This window comes from Antedon bifida, chromosome 2 (assembly GCF_963402885.1).
Source record: "Antedon bifida chromosome 2, ecAntBifi1.1, whole genome shotgun sequence".
NCBI lineage: Eukaryota > Metazoa > Echinodermata > Crinoidea > Comatulida > Antedonidae > Antedon > Antedon bifida.
In genome coordinates, this window is record NC_136227.1 from 25,249,700 (window position 1) to 25,272,070 (window position 22,371).

General features: G+C 35.0%; 1 protein-coding gene and 1 long non-coding RNA gene across 2 annotated transcripts; one reads left to right on the forward strand and one right to left on the reverse strand.

The window, feature by feature from the left end:
- The first annotated feature begins 2,023 nt into the window (after nt 1–2,023).
- LOC144835544 (uncharacterized) lies at nt 2,024–4,794 on the forward strand. The gene is made up of 5 exons (XM_078690624.1): nt 2,024–2,120; nt 2,238–2,850; nt 2,959–3,066; nt 3,459–4,316; nt 4,405–4,794. Exons 1-5 carry the CDS (start codon nt 2,074–2,076, stop codon nt 4,792–4,794), a joined length of 2,016 nt encoding a protein of 671 aa, XP_078546750.1. The 5' UTR covers nt 2,024–2,073.
- Nucleotides 4,795–12,646: 7,852 nt separating this feature from the next.
- Nucleotides 12,647–14,273, reverse strand: LOC144858798 (uncharacterized). The gene is made up of 3 exons (XR_013616662.1): nt 13,872–14,273; nt 12,954–13,251; nt 12,647–12,725 (listed from the first exon to the last, which is right to left on the reverse strand). It is a non-coding gene; the product is annotated as an uncharacterized LOC144858798 (long non-coding RNA).
- Nucleotides 14,274–22,371: the final 8,098 nt, after the last annotated feature.

Genomic DNA, 22,371 nt, shown 5'->3' on the forward strand with positions numbered 1-22,371 from the left:
ACCCAGGCCACTCCTCTCGCGACGAGACGAGGTTGAAAATCAAAAAACAATCGGCCTATACCTTCTATAATTTACTGTAAATAAACACAACTTAAGTGAACATTGAGACACAAAAAAGGCATGGGAAACGTTCTATAAAAGGGAATTTATTTTCAAGTTGTTTTTTAAAGCAGTTAATCAGTAGGCCGAAATAAAATTTAGGTCTAGACCCGAAATTGATAAGATTGAGTTTGATCAACATATTTAGTATATTGTTATTAAACCAATAATTGTTAAAAATTCTTTTTCTCTGGTTCAGTAGTTTTATTTATCTTGTCACACAAAACAGTGAACAGGTAAATTGTAATACTACAAGTTCATTTGTATTTGTTGGTACTCTAATGCATGTATATGCATTTACCATGATGTATGGGACTTCACTAAAAACATTGGGTTTTTTTTAGCTCCATGGTACATCGGAGATATCTTTTTGGTTTTCTCGAGTGATGCACATTGATATGTTTTTCTTTTATTCTTTTTCTTAATTATTTAAAAAAGACAATTTAAAAACAAATGCATACTTACCTACCGGTACCCTAACATTTTTGAGCCCGTTACGCCAACATGTCTTGGAGGGGGATTGGTGGTGTGTGGGCGGGTAGAAAGAGAGAGTATTAATATTAATAGTTTTAAATTTGTAAAGCGCAAAAAACAAAAGTTATCGAAGCACTATGAAAACAAGTAAATTTATTTTTTTCTAGTATTAGTAATCTCAATATTAATCCGCAGTTTACCAGCGCGCATATATTATTATATTACATAGGATTGCTTTCCGATTTTTTTCCCGAGCATTTTAATTTTCAACGCACATGTTCACCACCAAAGTATATTGCTGTCGTATGATACACGTACACATGCAGTTTTGTTTTGGGACCAAAGATACTATACGTTTTTCGGTTTGGACGACAGCCAAGTGGTTCATTGCGTGCGCGCGCCAAGTGCGTGTTCTATCTGCGCTTAGTAACTTTGTTGTAGCGACGGCCACCATGGAGAATCGACTCATACACAATTCATGAACTTCAAAAAGGTAAGCATCGTTAACAAAATTCTCCCTAATTTTACGTGTTTTTTATTGGTTATTTGGCAAAATCTCTTACAAAATATGTGGTGTTGGTGATTAATAAAGGTTCAATATTATATACACCTACTTAAATATTTTACACATCTACTAAAGATTACCGAAATGTTATAGGCCTAATTTATGTTCAATAAAATCCCAGCCTTGTTGTAATTGTTGTATGTAACGATTCTTCTTTTATGGGTGGGGGAGGGCTGGACAACTGCAGTAACGCAATTACCCCCAAGCCTATGCAAACAATCCCCGATCCATAAGGACAGCAATTATTTTATATAAAACTAGGTACCCACTCTAGGAAAATTACAGTACCCGCTAAACTTACCCCCCCCCCCCCCGTCTAGACTGTGTAGGGAGCAACCACTCAATCAAACTAAAAGTAGGCCTATTGCCCTTGACCTTGATTATAGCCTAGTAGTAGTAATAATTGCCCGGGGCTAGTTTTGTCTGTGAGGTAAATGTCCGGGGGAAGCAGTGGTGGATCCAGGATTTTGAAATAGAGGGGGGAGGGCCTATAAATGGCAAATTGAAAATTGCCAACTGAAAATAGTGTCTCTTGTCTTATTATGTCTACGACTTATCTTTTCTATTATTTATAATTTGCAAAAATTAGGGAGGGCCCGGGCCGACTTGAATGGATAGGGAGGGGATGGACGGATTCGAAGGTGCGAATACCTATATTCCAGCCGCAGTTGATGGCAAATACTGTAGGCCTAGTCTACCCGTGAACATGTTTCCCCTTTTTTACGTAAAAACACCCCTGTCTTATTTCATATTATTTGTATTGATTACAGAATTTTGAAGTTCAATAAGTTACCAGAAAATTGATTTTGGTAAGAATTTCATTTAATTAAATGTTGTTATTACTTATTTAACTTTCATATTTATTATCAACCAATATTATTTTATGTATCCTTTGATAAATTATACATCAATTATATACATTGTTCTTATAGATTATGTCCGGACGAATAAGAAATATATTTAAAAGGAGTGGTAAAAAATGGTAAATATACTTTATTACACATATATGAGAGAAACATCTAAAATGAAATTAAAATAAAAGAAACAATCATTAATCCGGTATAGGAATTTCTAAATATTGGATGTTATTTACCAACAGGCAATCTCGGTTTAATACTTTCTTTAACAAGTATTTCCAATGTTGCTTCTGTTCCGTAAAAAATGATAATGATGACGATACAACTACGGGCTACCAGGTTTGGGTCAAGATACCATCGCATATCCGTGTTATCATTTTAAAACTGATATACGGCATTGCTTTTGACCCAATCCAACGTGACTTCATTGGTTACAACCCAGACACAACGTTGGACATCTCAATCAGGCAATACGCCAGAGCTCTGGTCATCTTGGACAACAGCTGTCTGAACGATAACATCTCCAATGCCAATTCAGAAGCCGATCACATTGCCGCACTAAACATCATTAGAAAGTGTTTCAACATGGACGCAATCAACTCGGTTCCATCACTCATTCAACCACTTGTTGTTAAAGGTCAGTTTGCCAAGTCTGTGGTAAAGAATGTTGGTTCAGTCCATGCAAGAGCTGTCATGAAAACACATTGTGCGATTGAAACCCACCAGATGACCAACGTACTGTCTATCAACAGCATCATCACAAAATGGCTTCGAAGAAAACCTGAACGTGTCATCAGTACCGAACTATTCCACTTATGGAATGGTTGCTTCAGTTTAGATACCAGGTCACACAAGGTGTGGCATTATAATATTAACATTATAAAACATGTATTTGATACCGATTTATACTAATATATATTTATTTTAAAAAATAAATATTGTATTTGAATCTCTTTATTACAGCACATGAATACGACACCGTTGGAAAATACGGATAGTTCCCCAAAATCTAGATTGTCGCCATTGATACTCTCACCACCAAGACCAAAGCATGAACAAGTAAACTTTAAGGTAATGTTCAAAACCACGTCTAATGAAACGTCTCTTTCAAACAATTTTTTAAAATTTTTATTTTAACCATATTTAATGAGAGTGATCCATCCAGCATTTGCTGATCATTTGGGACCCTCAGAACAGATACAAAAAACAACAAGAACAGAAAAGTAAAAGAAAAACCAAAAAAATAAAATTAATTACATAAGACTAAAAATCCGAATAAGAAAATTTGAAAAATATAAAAAAACTGATATGTTAAATTAAGCAAAATATAAAATATATATATATATATATAAATAAATATTTAGATCTACTATTTTACAATTTAAAATCTGGAATCAAATAATGTACTAAATAGCTCACTAATTGTCTTGCTATAAACGTTTGTGTGTTCTTTCTTTTTATAGGCACTTTATTCATTAGATAAATCATCACTTTACTTTGGAAGCCAATACTATGAACCTCCATGCTATGACTTATGTTATCGATCGTTATTCCTGCCATCCAGACCCGATACCACTAGTCCATCATACACATCGGCCATCTACTACAGCAAGCTGGTTATGAGCTTCTTGTTCAATCATTTGCAGTCTTCAGTGCATATCATCTTTGAAAGTGAACAAGCCCGATTAATCTTTGTAATGCTTTCCAGAATGTGGATGCTATTTGCTGACAGCAGTGGTGTTGGAAACCAAAGTGTGACAACATTGAATAAAACACCAGCATCTGATGCATACTGGTTGCTGTACCATATTTGCCAAGCTCTGTGTGGTTGGATGCATCTCGTTATTCCCAGCCTGAGCCGGCAAACTGCTGTAATGCCTCTCCTAGGTGAAGAGAGTGACACCTCACGAGCTTTGTGGCTATCATATTCCATCAGAAGTCAACAATACATCATTAACTTTCAAAATGATGTATATGCCCCAGTAGGATCACATTATGAATTCATCACCCTACCAACTACAGCAATCGAACACGCAGAATTGGCCAGTGTTGATACGGATGATAATGACGGTTACACCACTTCGTCGAATGCTTCATTCAGCGGGGAATGGCAAAGTAATTTGTGCATTTATTACCACGACAAAGAAACATCCGAATCTTCGTTATGCGGAGAGTGGCAGAATATATCGGTATCGTACCAACGCCAGGGAATATTAACATCAGCATATAACTTCAGTCTGCCGGATCATCTTCTGATGTTAGATTCAATCCTACCAACAGATCTTCCAATATTATCAGTGGAAGATTTACACCCATTACCGGTAAACATTTTACATTTCTTTCTTTTTTGATAATTATTTATAAATCTAAATCTAAACCAAAAGTAACCTCATTGTTTTTATTTCTCAGGTGACGCTCGGAAAAGGTTCGTACGGCGAAGTCTCTTTATATCGAATGAATTCTTTAGATGGCCCTCTTGTTGCTGTGAAATCTTGCATGGCCCCAACGGACAAATCGAAGCAACCGATGTATGAGTTTTTAGTAACACTCGAAGCCCGTGTTCTGCTGATGCTATCAAGAAAAAGTAGATTATTTCCATTCATTTATGGCATTTGCAAGAAAGGTTTATTTGAAAGAAGAAAGAAGATCGTCATCGAGTATGTGGGAGATCCAGCACGTCTCCAGTCTGTGACTCTATCTAAAGCCATCAAATTGCAAGACCCACAACTGAGTCTCATAGAAGGTCTCCACATAGCGGTAGATATATCAGAGGGAGTTGGAATAATGCAAGCGCACTGAATCATCCACAATGATCTAGCTACTAGGAATGGTGACAGATGGTGCGCCAAAATTATTGATTTTGGCGCTGTCTGTCATGTGAACTCTTCATTCGACATGTTTGAGCGGAACAAAACCCCAGCTGCAAATAGAGAAAGTACAATGTCTTCCCACAGAGAGTATTCACCGGAGCTTCATTTCCTGAATTCACCACCGTCATTTAAATCAGACATTCATAGTCTTGGAATAATGTTCGTCGTCATGGGTGCTATTTTAGATATGAAACCTCTTCTTGAAATAGGCAAGCAGTGCACTGATCGTGATCCAGACCGCCGTCCTGCCATTAATGATATACTTGGCATGTTGAAAAACAAGATCAACACTTTGTAATTCACTCAGCTGCCCCATAAAGAAATTACATTAGGCCTATTTTTAAAAAACGCACAAATAATAACAATAATTTTTACGAAATATCACTTTTAAATTAATTATTTTTCTACAAATCATTAAAATGTATAATATTATCAGAAATTGGCAAATAAATATATTATTTTTATAACTACTAATTATATGAAATAATATGGTTTTTATTTGATTTTTTGTTAAAAGTTGATCTCTACAAGCAATGATATAATCTTTATCATCATACGGCTTTACCACCGGCGTTGAAACACCGGTTCTCGTCAAATCACCAAAGTTAAGCAACGTTTTTGGGCCTGGTTAGAGTTTGGATGGGAGACCATCTGGGAATATCGAGTGCTGTATATGGAGCTGGGGTCCCGTTAGGCATTTGAAACTGCTGACTCTTATGGCAGCCCCTGCATCTAGTATCTGCCTCAGATATATTGGCCTATGCCTTTCCTCTGGTCAAGGTGGGCACTGGACGAGAGAAGCCCTTGATCAATGTTAATGTTAAGACCAATGAAAAGGTTCTTTAAACAGTCCTGGCTTTGTTTGTATCAAACCTGATAGTGGCCGTAATTATCGCTATCGATTGAATACAAATAAAAATCTTACTTTAAAATTGAAAAAAGAAAATATAGATTACTTTTGCAAACTAAAAGAGTAAGTAATAGTTGCGTATGTTTAATTTTTTAAACGCCAAAGTTGCTCTTTGTGAATTTTATGTTCTTTTACCGAGCGTTGTTTATGATTGTTTCGTTTTATGTATATTCTAGGTGTTTTACACTCTTTTATTCGCCGTATGCTTTACGTGGACAGAGATAGCGAGGAACAATAACCTATTGATTGAATATTGATATCATGCTATAATACTTCAAACATATTCCGGTGTATCAACATTCTCTTAAAAATGAAATTAATTAAGAATCGACACTTAAAAAATAATTCGATATTGATACATAATTCTCGTAAAAATGAATTTAATTAGGAATTAAGTAATAATTTCAATACTGGTTATGATAATGGAAAAGATACAAACTAGCCATATGAAGTTTAGCAGGGTTGAGATCAAGACTTGTCATCCTGAAAGACGTTAAGTTTAGCAGGGTTCAGATCATAAGACCTGAAAGACCGTCATAATGAAGTTATTCATCAATGTTCTGATTGTTTTTTCAACGATTCGTTTTCTCCAAATATTACCGTTTGGTAAAGCCGGTAAGCATTTCACTTCTAGTTAGTATGGTATATGTAATTATAAAAGATATGATGATATTATTCCAATAAATAATGTGTTTAAACATGATAAATGTCAAAAGAGAGTTAAAGTGAATATTTGTCTGGATAATGTATCAAACAACTACGTATCAAACTACCGTCTCGAATTGAAATGAAAACGAGTAATGCAATACATTTTCACAAAGTAGTACGATGTCATGCAAGATTAAAGACATCCCCCGTTCTCAGGTTACTTAAGGTGTGTCTGTGTTCCGCTGTGGTATCAATAAGTGCCTGTACTAATCTGTTTATTTTAGAGATTTTTATGAAGTTCTTTAAAACGGTGCTCCACAAATTGTTAATGTTATAATATTTTGTGAAGCAGAGAATTCATTTGTTTTAAGGGCACAAAAGCAATTAGGTCAACAAAACCCATTCTGTTTATCTTTTAGATTTATTTTTAACATAAGCACCTATAAGCACATATACATACTTAGACTTAGACTATACATCATACTTCGTGTATTTGCAGTATAATTAGGTATTGTCATTGTTTCCTTCAACAGGCTACTGTCCAACTTCGTGGAGTTTATTCGAAGGAAGCTGCTACAAATACTTCAGTGAAAAGTGTACTTGGCACAGCGCAAAGCAAAAGTGTGAGGCAGAGGAAGCATTGTTAGCTTCTATAACTTCAGCAGATGAACAGGAGTTTATTCGTAATCTTGAAAGGGACGACTGTGACGGTACATGGATTGGTCTGAATGACATCAATATTGAAATGACATTCGAGTGGATAAACACTGAACCATTGGTGTTTTCCGGTAAGGATGATTTCTGTTACTTCTTCCTACTTATCTAACATTAGCTTTGACAACAATTTCCATGATGAGGTAGTGAAGCAATGAGATAATTTTAGTTGTTTAATTGTTTGATTCTGACATTCAGTGGATGACTCTAATATAATGACGTCTACCCGGCAACGTTGTTTTATGTTTATGTGAAGGAAACGGTTAAGCCTATTTATCTCTTTTTTAAATTATTTTTTTCTGAGATTGGAACCCAGGTAAACCAAATCATGAAGTAGATGAAGATTGCGTTGTAATGTTATGCGAACCAGAGGGTCGTTGGAATGATAGACCTTGTATCTCGGAAGAACGTCCGTTTTTTTGTGAAAAGGGTAAGTTCATCTTATCTTATTATTTATATCTATAAATTGAAGAAATTGGTGTATAAAAAAAAAATGCGGATATCAATCAAAAAGATCGTTATGTCACGATATTCCCATGTTCAATCAAAGGCTGACTGTTCAACGAATAACAAAATAATTATGTTGATATTCTTAACTGTTAGTGTTGAGTTTTAGGCCCATATGCAGATGAGGAATACACTATCAATTTGTTTTTCTCATTACAAGTAATAAATGTATGAAATCTGTATGCACTGAATTTCTTGGTGGTTATGGTGCTTGGCTACCACTCCAAGGGTCCTGGGTTCAAGTCCTGTCACATGGCAGGATTTTTTCTAAAGACAAAATTACATTGTTTATGTAGAGAATCTTGTCTATGTTTGTCTTGTGAACCTCTGAGGGTCCATAATGTTCAGCAATTGCTGGATGGATCACCCTAATTAATATGGTTAAAAAAAATCATTCAGATCATAACTGAAACAGAAACATGTAAATCTAATTTATATAACTTTCACATTCCAATTCACTTTGTTTTTCTTATGTAGACCAAGACACAACACACATTGCGATAATTTCTGAGAAAGGTCCGCACAATTGTCTGACTGCCAAAAACATAAATGTATTGAAAATTGGTCAGCTGCTAACTGGAAGTAAAACACGATGTTTGCAGTTCTGTCTTTCGTTTGACAGTTGTACATCGTTCCAGATTCAACCCTTTTCAAGTTCAGTTATGGTGTGTTATGCGCTTGGATCTTACGATGAACATAGCGTAGTTAACATGGCAATAACTATGCATTGTGCACTCTATGACTTGAAATAGTAATACGAATTTATCATAATATCTATAAAAGAATGTTATAAACATTGATAATATTTCTCTTCTTCATAATTAGTCTATACACGTTTTTAGAATCAGCATTTAGCAGGGCTAGGAATTTGAATAAGATTATAGTCGTGGTGATTTAAAGCACTTATAGTAGACCATTACACATTTAATATTATACATTATAACTTTGGACCTAAATTTCTACTGTGGTCAGGAGTTGTCATCTAAAAAAACTGACCACATGGTCAGGTTCTATTATTTAGAAATGCCTTAGGCCTAACAATTTATCTACATCTTTATTCAAAATTGCTTTCAATAATTGAACATTGATACAATTAGTTTATTTATCTATTTATGTACAATTACTATATTAGATGAAATTGCATTATTTCATAGAAAATATTTAAGTTGAAATTTGAAAGTAAATAATGGTGTACAATACGGAAGGAAATGTCAAATTATTTTCAATATAAATGATGTTTGTTGTTTGCACATTTAAATACAGCATGCAAAAACACAGCAAGATTTCAATTTATACCCAACTCGCCAATTTTTAATGATTTCATCACGCTTCACCATGATAAAACTGACTGAAATAAATATGAGGCGTAAATATACAGGATAGTGTCCCCTTGAACATGTCCACTGTCAACATTTCATGATTCAAGCACAAAATAAGGTGTTTTTCAACATTTTGTGTATTTCTGTTGTATTAGAGAAACTATAAATATATATATTGCATGTAATTTGAGACCAAATTATAACTTTCTGACTAGTGGTTGCTGAGATATTTATATGTATTGTATTGAAATAAAGTTTCACGGTCATTTTTGGCAAAAGTTGTCCATTAAAATGAATAGAAATATGTATTGTGACACCAACTACGACCATATCCGGCCAACAATTTCTGAGATATGAAAAGTGTGCTCTAAAATAAAAATGTTTGTGCCGGCTATATGTATGTCAAAGGTCAAAATTAGGGGTTTATTGACAGTTTTATGTTTTTTTATTATTAGAACAAATATGAACTATACTTTGCGAGTAATTTGAGACCACAATTATCACTTTCTGACCAGTGGTTACTGAGATATTCATATGGCCAATTTCTTGACCAGTGGTCAGAAAAGGGTTTCCCATTAGAGTGAAGAGAAATATGGGTCTTCTGATTAGTTTGGCACAACACACCCAATAGTTACCAAGTTACACAAAGTCTTAACTTTGACAATATTGACATTTTGGCCCCTGTACTGACCAAGCATCCCAATTTTTTTTCAGCCAACAGCAACAAATTGATTTGTATTGATATAAGGAAGCAAAAAAAAACACATTGTTGGCATAGTTTGCTAGAGGGTGCAGGTAACCCCTTTCTGGCTCTCCACAACTACACCATGTTCTGAGTATGATATTGTTCATTAGAAATGACGCTCAACTTTTTTGTTGATTTTTGCACATTTTTCATAGGTATTCATTATCTAACATGACTTTTAATTAATTAATAAGGATGAAGGTTTAATTATCTATAGAATAAATCTATTTTCATCATAATCGGTTAAGTATTTAATGAGTTACAACCGAAAATAGAGTACCTATATCTTACTTAAATAGCGCCCTCAACAACAATTTTACTAAACATTGTTAAATCCATTGTTAAGTACCCAAACGTAATCGTTAATAACTTATGTTTGCCTTTTCACAAGCACATGTAGTTGAGACATTATTTCTAGTATATATAGGGTCAATTTTTTTGCATATTTGAAAAAAAAAATAATTATGGATTCTTGCCTTAATTAACATAATAAATATCGTATATCAGAGATTTTGCTGATTTTTTTGTTAAAATTCTATATTTTTGCTTTAAAAAAGTAATTTAATTTCAATAAAGCTAAAATAAAATATTGTATTGAATAGATAATATAATTAGCTATTAGTCAACAAAATACATCAAATATTTATTAAGTTATGAACAATAAAGTGCATCACTATAAAATGGCGGCCATTTTTGCCGCCATCTTGGATTTCAAGGTGGCCGCAGTAAATTTGCAATTTGGTGTGCTGAGTGTGTAGAAACATGGCAATGAGACATGTTAACGAAGCATCAGTTTGGCACTTGGACCTCCGCTTATAAATATATTATTTTTATAACTACTAATTATATGAATTAATATGGTTTTTATTTGATTTTTTGTTGATCTCTACAAGCAATGATATAATCTTTATCATCATACGGCTTTAACACCGGCGTTAAAACACTGGTTCTCGTCAGATCACCAAAGTTAAGCAACGTTGGGCCTGGATGGGAAACCATCTGGGAATATCGGGTGCTGTATATCATGGAGCTGGGGTCCCGTTAGGCATTTGAAATCAGCACTGCTGACTCTTATGGCAGCCCCTGCATCTAGTATCTGCCTCAGACATGTTAGCCCATGCCTTTTCTCTGTTCAAGGTGGGCACTGGACGAGAGAAGCCCTTGATCAATGTTAATGTTAAGACCAATCAAAAGGTAATTATCGCTGTTAAAAAATCTTACTTTATAATTGAAAAAAAAGAAAATGGTTAAACAAAATCAATAAAAATATATATTATTCTAAATATTTATTTATGGGAAACCAAATGTGAGCGTTATTATCTAATAATCTTAAACCCTTTTTCAGAGGACGAATTTTACTTAAGATATACAAAAAAGTGGAATTAATGCTTTCTCATACAAAGTTAAAACTTTAACGGAAAAGCAAATATGAAAACAATTATTAATCATAACAAATAATAATAAAAAAAACTTTAAATAGGTTATTTCACAGTTTTAATAAAGTTAATCACTTAAATATAAAAAATGATTTCACTTGTAAAAAGACAAAATAAACGGTTAAATTTAATCCACCCCAAAAAAACATGGATTTCCAGTCAATTTGAGTATTGTTTGCTTTACATTACAGTTTGATTCTATTCAATTTTTGGTCAACGTGAATAAATATTATGTGATATTATGGCATATTCAACAAAAACATCAAGGGGAAAATATTTTATAGATTCATTAAGATTTTTTAGACGATAGCATCGGAGAAGGTGAAGAAGAATGATCGAATCAGTGTTCTTCTAATAACAAAAACAAAGAACTTTATCCAAGAGTCGAACAGCAGATGATGGAGTCTCTCGGCGTAACATCCGCGATTTTGTCTCTCGAGTTTATACGATAGGCCAATGAATATAATTATTAAACACATTAGCTAAATTATCTTACTTTGGTTGGTTGTTTACTTTAGCATAGAGACTGGAAGTTAAGCAAGATCGTTACTTGTCCAATATCTCTAGTAGACGGGTTAGTACTCCATGATACGATTTTTATGAAAAGTATAAAAATATTAAAAATTACTTTCACAGAATTCTCTTTATACAATATTAAGTGAGTCATACTTTACGTAATTAAAATAATGCATGCATCTTTATTAACAATTATTAGATCTTTACTTTATAAAACTAAAAATGGATTTAGGCAGAGGAACTGTAATTCTAATATCCAGATTGTTCAAAATGTGTACATGTTATGTAAGCTGTCTGCAGTTCATTGCTGTTAGCAAAGACAGATCATCTGCTTGAAAGTCGTTTATGTCTAGCTGATGTAGGCCAACATCACCGGGTGTTATTGCTGATGATACGTTTTCTAACGGTGGTACGGCAAACCAGCTGAATTCATTATTTTCTTTACGGTTCAAATTATACAAAGTCAGTGGCAGTGTGTTTCTTCTAAAATGAATTTCATCATGAAGGTTAAAAGCGAAAGCAGGATTGTCAAGTCCAGTCATCCATTTCTTTATAGTTTTAATGTACACTGAAAGTAAATTAATGCATTTCTGATATTAATCAAAACGACAAAATGAATTTCCCAGTGTGGGATAATAAATGTGAATTGAATTATAAGAACGTAATTGTATAATGATGGCCGCCCACCATTACCATCTTCGAACTGAAGAAAAACGGTCGCCGATATACTTAACCCCTATTAAGAGTCACGCAGCAAAGTTTCCCCCTAATTGTGATGTCGCTTGAATAGGAGTTTACCGTGTGTTTTATTATATTACTCCTTGTTCGTTTCACATGAAAAAATGTCCCAAAGGAAGAGGTTTTCTACTGCAAGGCAAAAAAATAAGCACCTGACCGAATATATGTGGCATATATGCCATTTACAGGGACGAATTACGAACACACGAATAGATAACACAGTCAACAACAAAATTTAGTAGTTATACCTTCATTTTCCTTATGATTCGTTTTTCTTTAATCGACAACACCCATTGTTTACACCTTCTGCTTATAGGACACCGCTTTCTAAAACCAAGAATTGCAAAACAAAAATATAAATTAGTTCATTAAGATCAGAGGCGTAGGCTGGTTGGTGTCTGGGGAAAGCATTGTAAATGCTACTTCCGTCAGTCCACAATGGTTGGGATGGAGCTAAATTTTAAAAATATAGTTAAGTTGCTAGTTCCTCGGAAATTATTGGATTATACTTCAAAATATGAAACAAAATATATAAGTCTCCAGGACAAGCCTTACCATGGTTGGGGCTGAGCAAAGAAAATTTTGACAAAACAAAGCTGCTACCACAGTACGTTCCAAGAAATTAAGTCTCCAGGACCAGCCCTACTATGGTTGGTGCTGGGCTAAGACAATTTTGAAAAATAGAGAGCGGGGGTGCGTCCGCACCCACGCACGCACGTTTACATAGGCACAGCAGCAGTACAAACAAACACTTGCGTTAGCCGTAAAATAAGTTCCAATATCCCAATTAGGCTGGTTATTAGCGAGAGTGACGTTATCACCAAAATGTTGTTCAGTTTAGAATTAATTGAATCTATTAACAAGAAAATAATATAATAGATAGACTACATAATATAGTTATTCTTTCTTAAGTTATATTAAAGATGATTTTTATCCCTCAAAAATAAATTTTACTATCCCAATTAGACTGGTTAATAGCGAAATAAACAGCAACATTTTGTCATTTAATGTAACACAATGGTTCTTATTTCTTGAACCCCAAATTGAATTGGGATAACCTGGAGCCCATTGTTTGAAAGTCAATGGGGTTGCTGATTAAATTTATTTTGTTTCCATTGGAAAAGTCAACATACATTATCTATTATAATATTTATTCTTATCTAAAATCTTTCACATTATAAAAAAAAAAATCAAAAAAAAAATTCATACAGTATACGGAAATTATGGTACAGCGATCTATGTTATTGTTTACTTCTTTAATGCGGAAAATGTTTGCTTTGTTCAAGTTTACAAAATGTCATGTTTATTAGTTTATTAATTGTTCCTTGAATCAAAAATTAAAACATATCTGCAGACTATTTTTCTAGATTATTAATTTGAATGTTCATGATTTTATTATTCATGCATGTGAATATTGTTTTTTTTTACTGTGAACAGCGGGAGTTAGAGAATAATAACATTTGTTTCACTCACCTTCAAAGGTGTCAATAGAATCATCGGAACTTGGCGTTGTCATAAAATAAAATAAGCATCATGATTGCCAATATTTGCTGATATTGTCATTTCCGTTGTCATCGATGGACGCGCATTTGTCGTCAGACGAAACCCTGCAGATGTGCCTGTTCGCAAGCCTTCGACAGTTGACGTATGAGGAGTGTTTGTTTGATTTGTGGGGTGTACATGTACCACCTCTCCATTTCTCGATTGGGTGTATGTTCCCGATTCAGCAGTTTTGAGGGTAATTGCAGGTTGAGGGTTAGTGGACAAGGGTGCCATAGGTCTATGAGTCTGCATATAATGTTCTCCATTGGACGTTTCTGATGAACCAGACTGTGTATGCATAACAAACGAAGAATCGGTTGTATTCACAAGACGGCCGACTAATTGTGTCTGGTGTACGGTTTTGTGTCCTTCGTGTGTAGCCACGGGTGGCATTTCGTGTGTTGGCATTGGTTGCTGTCCCCCATGATCACTACCAGACAAAGACGACAGTATGCGCATGGTAACCGAATGCGCAGTTGCATTTATAAGGTGGATATTATGTGGATGCGACTCGTGTTTGGGCTGATTTGAACTCGACAGTGTGTAGCTGTGTGTCGCCATATGGTGCTGTCTCCCATTTGTACTTACTGTTGAAACAGTTACGTCGTCACTGGGTATTGGATAATGAGCCGACATTCCCATATGCGGTGCCATTGTAACAGACGAATCTCCATGTGAGTCATGTGTAGGCATAGGATGCATGCCATGGTTATCGGTATCTAAGCTCCCATCATCGGATAACTCGGTATAGTGTTGCCTGCCACTTACTTGTTTACTTGTTTACTTGTTTCCCGTACACTTTCGTCTACGGGATCGAGGCGAAGCACTCAGTGCTTAAAAGCCCCTCTTAGCAATAAAATCATATTCTATATAGGGTGAAAACTTCAGCGGGTGGTTAGACCATGCGACGTTAAGTTTTGCTTTGAACGAGTTCACCGTAGCACATGAAACTACATCCGTAGGCAGAGCATTCCATAAGAGAATAACTCTCCTGGAGAACGTGTCCCTCCTAATATTAAGACGAGAGCTTTTAAACTTGAGTTTATATGTGTGTCCACGGGTCCGAGATTCTAGATCAAATTCAAAAAATGTGTTGATCGAGATACGATCGAAACCCTTAACAATCCTAAAAACTTGGATAATATCCGCTCTCTGCCTTCGATATCTCATAGTAGGAAGACCAAGAATTCTCAAACGTTGTTCATAAGGGATATTTCGGTACCTAGGAATCAATCTTGTTGCTCTTTGCTGGACCTTCTCTATTTCATCCTGATCTCGTTTTCTAATAGGATTATAAACAGTGTTACAATATTCAAGCGTTGGCCTGACAATAGACTTATACAGCTTCAAAAATCCATCCTTATTCAAGAATTTAAAAGATCTATAAATCATTCCTAGTTTCTTATTAGCTCTTTTACAGATATCCGCTACATGCAAATTAAAGATTAAACTAGGATCAAAGGTAACACCTAGATCTTTCTCCTGCTTTACCTCATGTAGTAAATTACCAGCCATTGAATACAAGAACTTAAGATTATCACGACCATAATGAAATACCTTACACTTAGTGTCATTAAATGGCAATTGCCAAACATTAGACCAATGGGAAGCACTGTCAATGTCTCTCTGAAATAAATCCGCATCATCAATGTTATTGACCACTCTATACAACTTAGTGTCGTCTGCAAATAAACGTATACTAGATTCGACAACATCAGGTAAATCGTTAATGAAGATTGAAAATAAGATTGGGCCCACAACGCTACCCTGTGGAATTCCACTTAATACTGGAGCCTGTGATGATAATTGACCATTGACGCTAACTCGTTGCGTTCTATTTGACAAATAATTAGAGAACCAACCTAGTAGATTTCCCGTAATACCAAAACCTTTCAATTTGACTAGAAGCCTTTGGTGTGGCACACTATCAAAAGCCTTTTTATAGTCTAAATAGACACAATCAAAGCTATCATGGTTATCCAGGTTAGTAGTCCAACTCTCCAGGACATCAAGTAGTTGTAATGCACATGATCTACCTTGTCTGAATCCAAATTGTTCGTTGCACAAAAGACCATTACTCTCAAGATACATTACAAGTTTATCCCTAATAATCCTTTCCATCATTTTCCCTATGACCGACGTTAAACTAACCGGTCTATAGTTAGCCGGGTCCTCCTTTTTGCCTTTTTTGAATATAGGTATTACAATTGCCTCCTTCCACGATAGAGGGACCTTCTGATCATTGAATAATCTAGTGAATCTTAGACTGAGAGGGTAAGCAATTTGATCCTTTAATTCAATCAAAACCCGTGGGTGAAAGCCATCAGGGCCAGCTGACTTATCTATAACTAAGTTAGACAACCGTTTATGAATATCTTCTACACTAAACTCAATATCTGACAAAGAAGCCTCAATCTTTTTATCCAGATTCGGAATAATCGATAAGTTCTCCTTACAAAAGACACTGCTAAAAAAAGAATTAAAAGACTCGGCTTTCTCTTGGTCATCTACAACAAGTTTACCCTCAAAATTTCTAAGAGTTGGAATACCAGATCTGGTTTTTAACTGAGAATTTACATAGCGCCAGAAAGACTTTTCATTGACTTTAACTTCATTTGCAATCTTATTTTCAAAGATGCTTTTAGATCTCTTAATCAAGTTGACAGTATCATTCCTTACTCTAATAAACGTGTTCCATTTGACACTAGCACAGTCATGCCCTTTACGCTTTGCTTTGATATACTGTTTCCAGCATTTATTCTTCTGTTTAATAGACTTATCAACCTCCTTAGTAAACCACAAGGGTCTCTTAAAATTTCCAGACAAGTGTTTCTTACACTTTGGAACAAACTGTTCCATACCTCTAGATAAAATCTCATCAAAAGAACCGTGCGAGTGTAACCCGTCCTTATCCAATAACTCAGTGTCCCAATCGACACTATCAAGAAAACCACGAAACTTATCATAATCAGCATGGAAATAATTTCTGACCTCTACCACCTCATCTTTGATTAAATTAACAGGAATTTTAAATCGAAGTACCATATGATCACTCTTACCTAATGGTGGAGCTTGAAAGACCTCACTAATAGAATCCTCATTTGATGTAAATACCAGGTCCAGAACATTGGGCTGTTCTCCTATTCTATAACGGGTTGGGTCTCGTACATGCTGAGCTAAAAATAAGTCATTAATGGTGTCGAAAAAATTATGACTATTTTTACCATCTTCACCAGTCACATATCCTAGCTCCCAATTAATACTCCTATAATTAAAATCTCCAACTATAATAAAATCGGAACAAGAAAAGGATGCCACTTTTCTAAACAGAGAACACAAAGCAGAATTATTGACATTAGATCCGGAGTCACTTCTATACACACATCCAATTAAAAAGGTGCGATCTTTGACTTTAATCTCAACAAACATGGATTCCTCAAACAAAATATCTTTAAACAAAACAGGAGTGGCAGACATCCCATTTCGAACATAAATAACAACTCCTCTACCAGATGAAAGCTTTTCATTTGGCAAAAACATCTGATATCCAGGGATATGAAACTCTTCTATAGACAATTCAAAAAAGTACTTCTTTGGTAGAATCTCAGTCAAAGCAATGATATCAGATTTCTCTGAAGATAAACGCAACAAAAGCTCATTCTTCTTATTTAGAAGGGAATCACAATTTGTATAAAACACATTAAAAAAATCATTAACATCTTCTGACTGCGTGGAACTTACATTGTTAGGCAGTGTTCTCTTCCGATTGGGTAGTGCTTTGGGAACGAAACCGAGTTATTTTCCCCCTTCTAATTACCAAGTCCTTTTCCCCTTTGCTTTGCCTATCCCTCAATATGTCCCTAAGTTTATTATGCTCATCACGTTCCTTTTTTGTTCTATCATTACTTACTGCGCACTTTTTTTTTATAGCAATTTCAAAGGCATCTCTTTTGGTACATTCCTCCTTGAAAACTACCTTTATTGGGCGGCACCCATCTTCACTGCCTTTACCCACCCGGAAAAATGTTCTCATTTCGACCTCTAAGTCAATATCCTCGAAAATACCGGTCAATTTACTGAGGTCATCATTTTTTCTTGTATCTGAGTCATTACTCTTAGACTCTTCTATTCTATATAGCATCAAATTAGATTTTCTTTTCAATCTCTCATTTTCATCCTTAAGTCTATTTTCAATTATTGACTTAACCTCCTCATTATTAACAACCCTAGATGTCCGGGATAACTTTTTAATATCCTCTTTATTGATCTATAACTCAGATTTAATCGCTTCAATTGTTTTAATCATGGTTTTTTGTGTCTCATTAACATTATTAATAAGACCCATGAAATTGCCTACTGAGACTGAGCAGCTCCTACAGTACCAAAAAATGGATGAGTCATCTTTGGATAGCCACTTATATTTGGCTTCATTAATTTTCTGACAGTCTATGTGGAACCATAGCTTACAAAGACCGCATAAAACCGATTTGCCACCAGTCATGAAATGGCCACCACATGAACCACATTCGTCTTCACCCTCGATATCTACTACCGTTTTATCAATTGTGCCTCCTGCATTACGTGATCTAGGCTTAGGCCTGGCACCTTGGTCTTTGCTTTTGGAAGCCATGCCCTAACCGCTTACACAACCCTAGGCCTAGCAAAGAATAATCAGAAAAAAAAGGAAAATCTCACCAGTCCTTAGAATACACTAAGAGCTCAAGCCAAAATTTGAAGCACAAAAAAAAAAAAAAGATCGTAAAAAACTTCACAAACCCTGCCAGTAACAATAAAGAAATTTCAGACTTCAGAAACACGTCCCACAAGCATAAATCGCGCACAAATAAACTAGGGGGCCTAGGCCTAGCTTATTTCTTAGCGAATGGAGCCTAGGCAGAGGCCTAGCAAAGACAATCCAAAAAAAAAGAAAAATCTCACCAGTCCTTAGAAACACTAAGAGCTCAAGCCAAAAATTGAAGCAAAAGAATAGGAATGATCGAATGTAAAAGATCGTAAAAGACTTTACAGACCCGGCCAGCAACATTTTTTTTCTTTTTCCGACCTCAGAAACACGTCCCACTACCGTAAAGAGCGCACAATAACTAGGGGGCCTAGGCCTAGCCTATTTCTTAGCGTATGGAGCCTAGGCTAGAAGCCTGGTATAATCTACAGCTAAGGCAAGTAAAATTGAATCAAAAGATGAGCAAAGGGAGTTTTATATTATTTAAGAAACACCAAATCTATACAAAACAGGCAAACAAGATTCAAAGACTTTCCGATTACAGAAAATCGTCCAACCACAAACCCAGGCCTAGCAAGACAATCTCAAAAAATCTCTCCAATCGAAAGATAAATCGAATAATACAAGGGCTTAAGCTACATTTGTAGCAATAAGAAGAGTGATGGAGACTTTATGTAAGTAAAAATCGTGAAAAAACTATACAAAACCAGCAAACAAGATTCAAAACTTTTACAACTTCAGAAACACGTCCAACCACCATGAAGCGCCCTCCACTTGTACTTACTGCTGCAACAGTTACGTCGTCACTTGACATTGGATCATGAGCCGACATCCCCATATTCGGTTCTCCATTTGATTCATGTGTGGGCATAGGATGCATGCCATGGTCCTCCTCGATGTCTGCGATCTCATGATCGTCAGATGAGGACCCCATCATAGGTGGATGGGTTATCGCACGTTCAACAGTTTTCGTTCCAAATGACTGATCCGTCGTCATTGAAGAAGCAGTTGTTGTAAGTGGATGATGCGGCATTGCCATACCACCCATACCCATACCCATACCATCACTTAACACGCCGTCAATCCATACCAAAAGCACCAGTAGGTGAACTACTACTTTCCACAGCATCATGTTTAAGTTTCAGTCTTAGACTGAACTTCTGTTGCTGCTCAATATATCCGTACACAATAATATGATACAATCAAGTAAGCCAATACAAGGTAGTACAGCTTCTTGCTGCCCATTGGTTGGTATGCACAAAGGATAGGTTGAATTGTGTAGTGCATTGCTTGTATTGTTAATTGTATGCTTATTGTTATTAACATCTGTGTGCATACCTGTCGCACAAGTATTTTGGCATCGTAATTGTAGGTTGTCAACATTCCCGGCCCGTTGAACTGCCACGATTCGACGTTTGCTAAATGCATCTTTTATACTTTTACTTTGCGTTGTTCGCAAAAGTTTAAGGCAAGGTTCATTCGTGTTTTTGAAAATTAATGAGCCCACCTATTGACATACACATAAAACGCGATAAGTGTTTATAATTTATATTATATTTATTTAACTTCAGTCGACAGCGGGAAAGTCGCAACTACAGATTTGATTAAAACTATAAAAACATTTTTTGTTCACATATCACAGATCTTATTAAAAAAACATTGGTACTATCGAAAAAGGAATATATAACCAATTAGGTCCATTTGTCGCCCCTTCCCAGGGTTCCACGTTCAATTCATGGTTTTTCCATAATCACGTTGATTCGAACATCATGAAATTAAAGATGAATTATTTTCTTGAATTCATGCACGTACAACGCATACTTACATATACGGTTAAAAGTGACCAAAGTTGACCGTATTGATATAATTTAAATCATTCTTCTATCTTGAATTGACCACCAGCTACCGACAAACTAGAAACATAGTAAAACACATCTTTTTCACTTTTATTTTTCCAAACTTTCTGGCATTTATTATTTTATTGTTATGCACATAGAGGCTATTGAAATTTAAATTCTCCAGTATAGACTTTGTTAGTTATTGAGTGTTAATATACTTACAGACCATGTGACGACACAAATGCAAATTAAAATCTCGACTTAAGATAAGATAAGATAAGATAACTTTTATTGATCCTCAAAAGGAAATTCATTGCTCGTCATAATAAACAAAGAAAACACAATACAGACTTTATCTTCAAATGAAATAATAAATAGCATGTGTATAGCAGTTTCAGAGCGCTTAATTTATTATTATTAATTATATTGCATTTTAGCTTGTTCTACTTGTTTTAGATTCAGGATGATTGGCAGACCATGACGAAAAACGACTTCACTCATAAATACAGTAAGAACACACAATTTGTAATGTAAGAATGTTCGTTATGTGATCGGATTGACGAAATGAGACAGTGATGAAAATCATCGCGATGGTAAATGTGCATAAAATAAAGTCCAAACACATGAATCAAATCATTTGGAGTATTCGTCAGTAGGCCTAGAGTACTCAACAAACTTTCGGTTAGCGTTTACCGTTGAGTAAAACCATGGAGTAATAATAAAACAAGGTACTTATATATATTCTGTTGTTAGCACAAACAACGGTTTGCCAATACAGAATATGCCAGTTTAACCGAATTATATTATTAGTATTACCATTCATGTAAGGAATACTAATGAGAAATTCTCTCATAGAAGTATCCGGCCCTCAACTTCCAAAAACTTTTAATTATCTGAATAATCTTTTTAGAAAGTATCTTTGACCATTGAGGGCGTTACAAATGATGCTAGTCAGAGCCATATATATAAAGAGTTACGACATTGGATTATAGTCACGTGATATGCAGATCAATTTGTGTCAAACTTGTCTCCGTTAATGCATGTAAAGTATAGGAGCAAGAAAATACTTTAAACTTTTTCTTATATTTAAAAAAATGTAATTGCACATTTTACGGTGAAATATCGATGTGCACAGCGTACAGAAGTATTTGCGGCAAAGAATATTGCGCGCGCGTGCGCTAGTACATTACAAAGTTCGATTGATTGATTTTGGAACGAAACATCCCATAACTACGTCCTATTAATAACAATTATGTAATATTTTCAATTCATAATGCATGCTTTGATGACTAAATAAAATAATATAGTGTCGTGGATATATTTGTTAATATATTGAATAGGGTATGAACAATATTAAAATAATAAAGGCAAATTATTACAAATGAAATGATGAACGAGTCTCTGAAAGTTTGTGTCAAAAACACACAGAGAGCCATATACTGTATAAAAAGAGGGGTGAATTTGTGTGTTTTTTGTATTGGTTCATGCTTTGATGTATCCTGACTTGCATGTAGGCCCTAGCATTTATTCTTTTGTTATTATAGACACAATATATATATGTTACCAAATTAATACCATTAATAAAATTAATTACTAAAATAAAAACGGAATATAAACGTTATTTCATAGACAAAAAAATCTAAAAATAATGCATGAACTATAGGAAAACGCTATACAAAAGAGGCGCGCGCGCCCTCAGCGTGCGAATTCTTTGACACAAAAATGGCTTCTAATTTTCAATGTCGTAACTCTTTATATATATGGCTCTGATGCTAGTACACGCGCGCCCTCAATATGGCGTAAAAGTTTTGTTAGACGTTGAGGGCCTACTATGGGGAGAATCTGTTTTTAA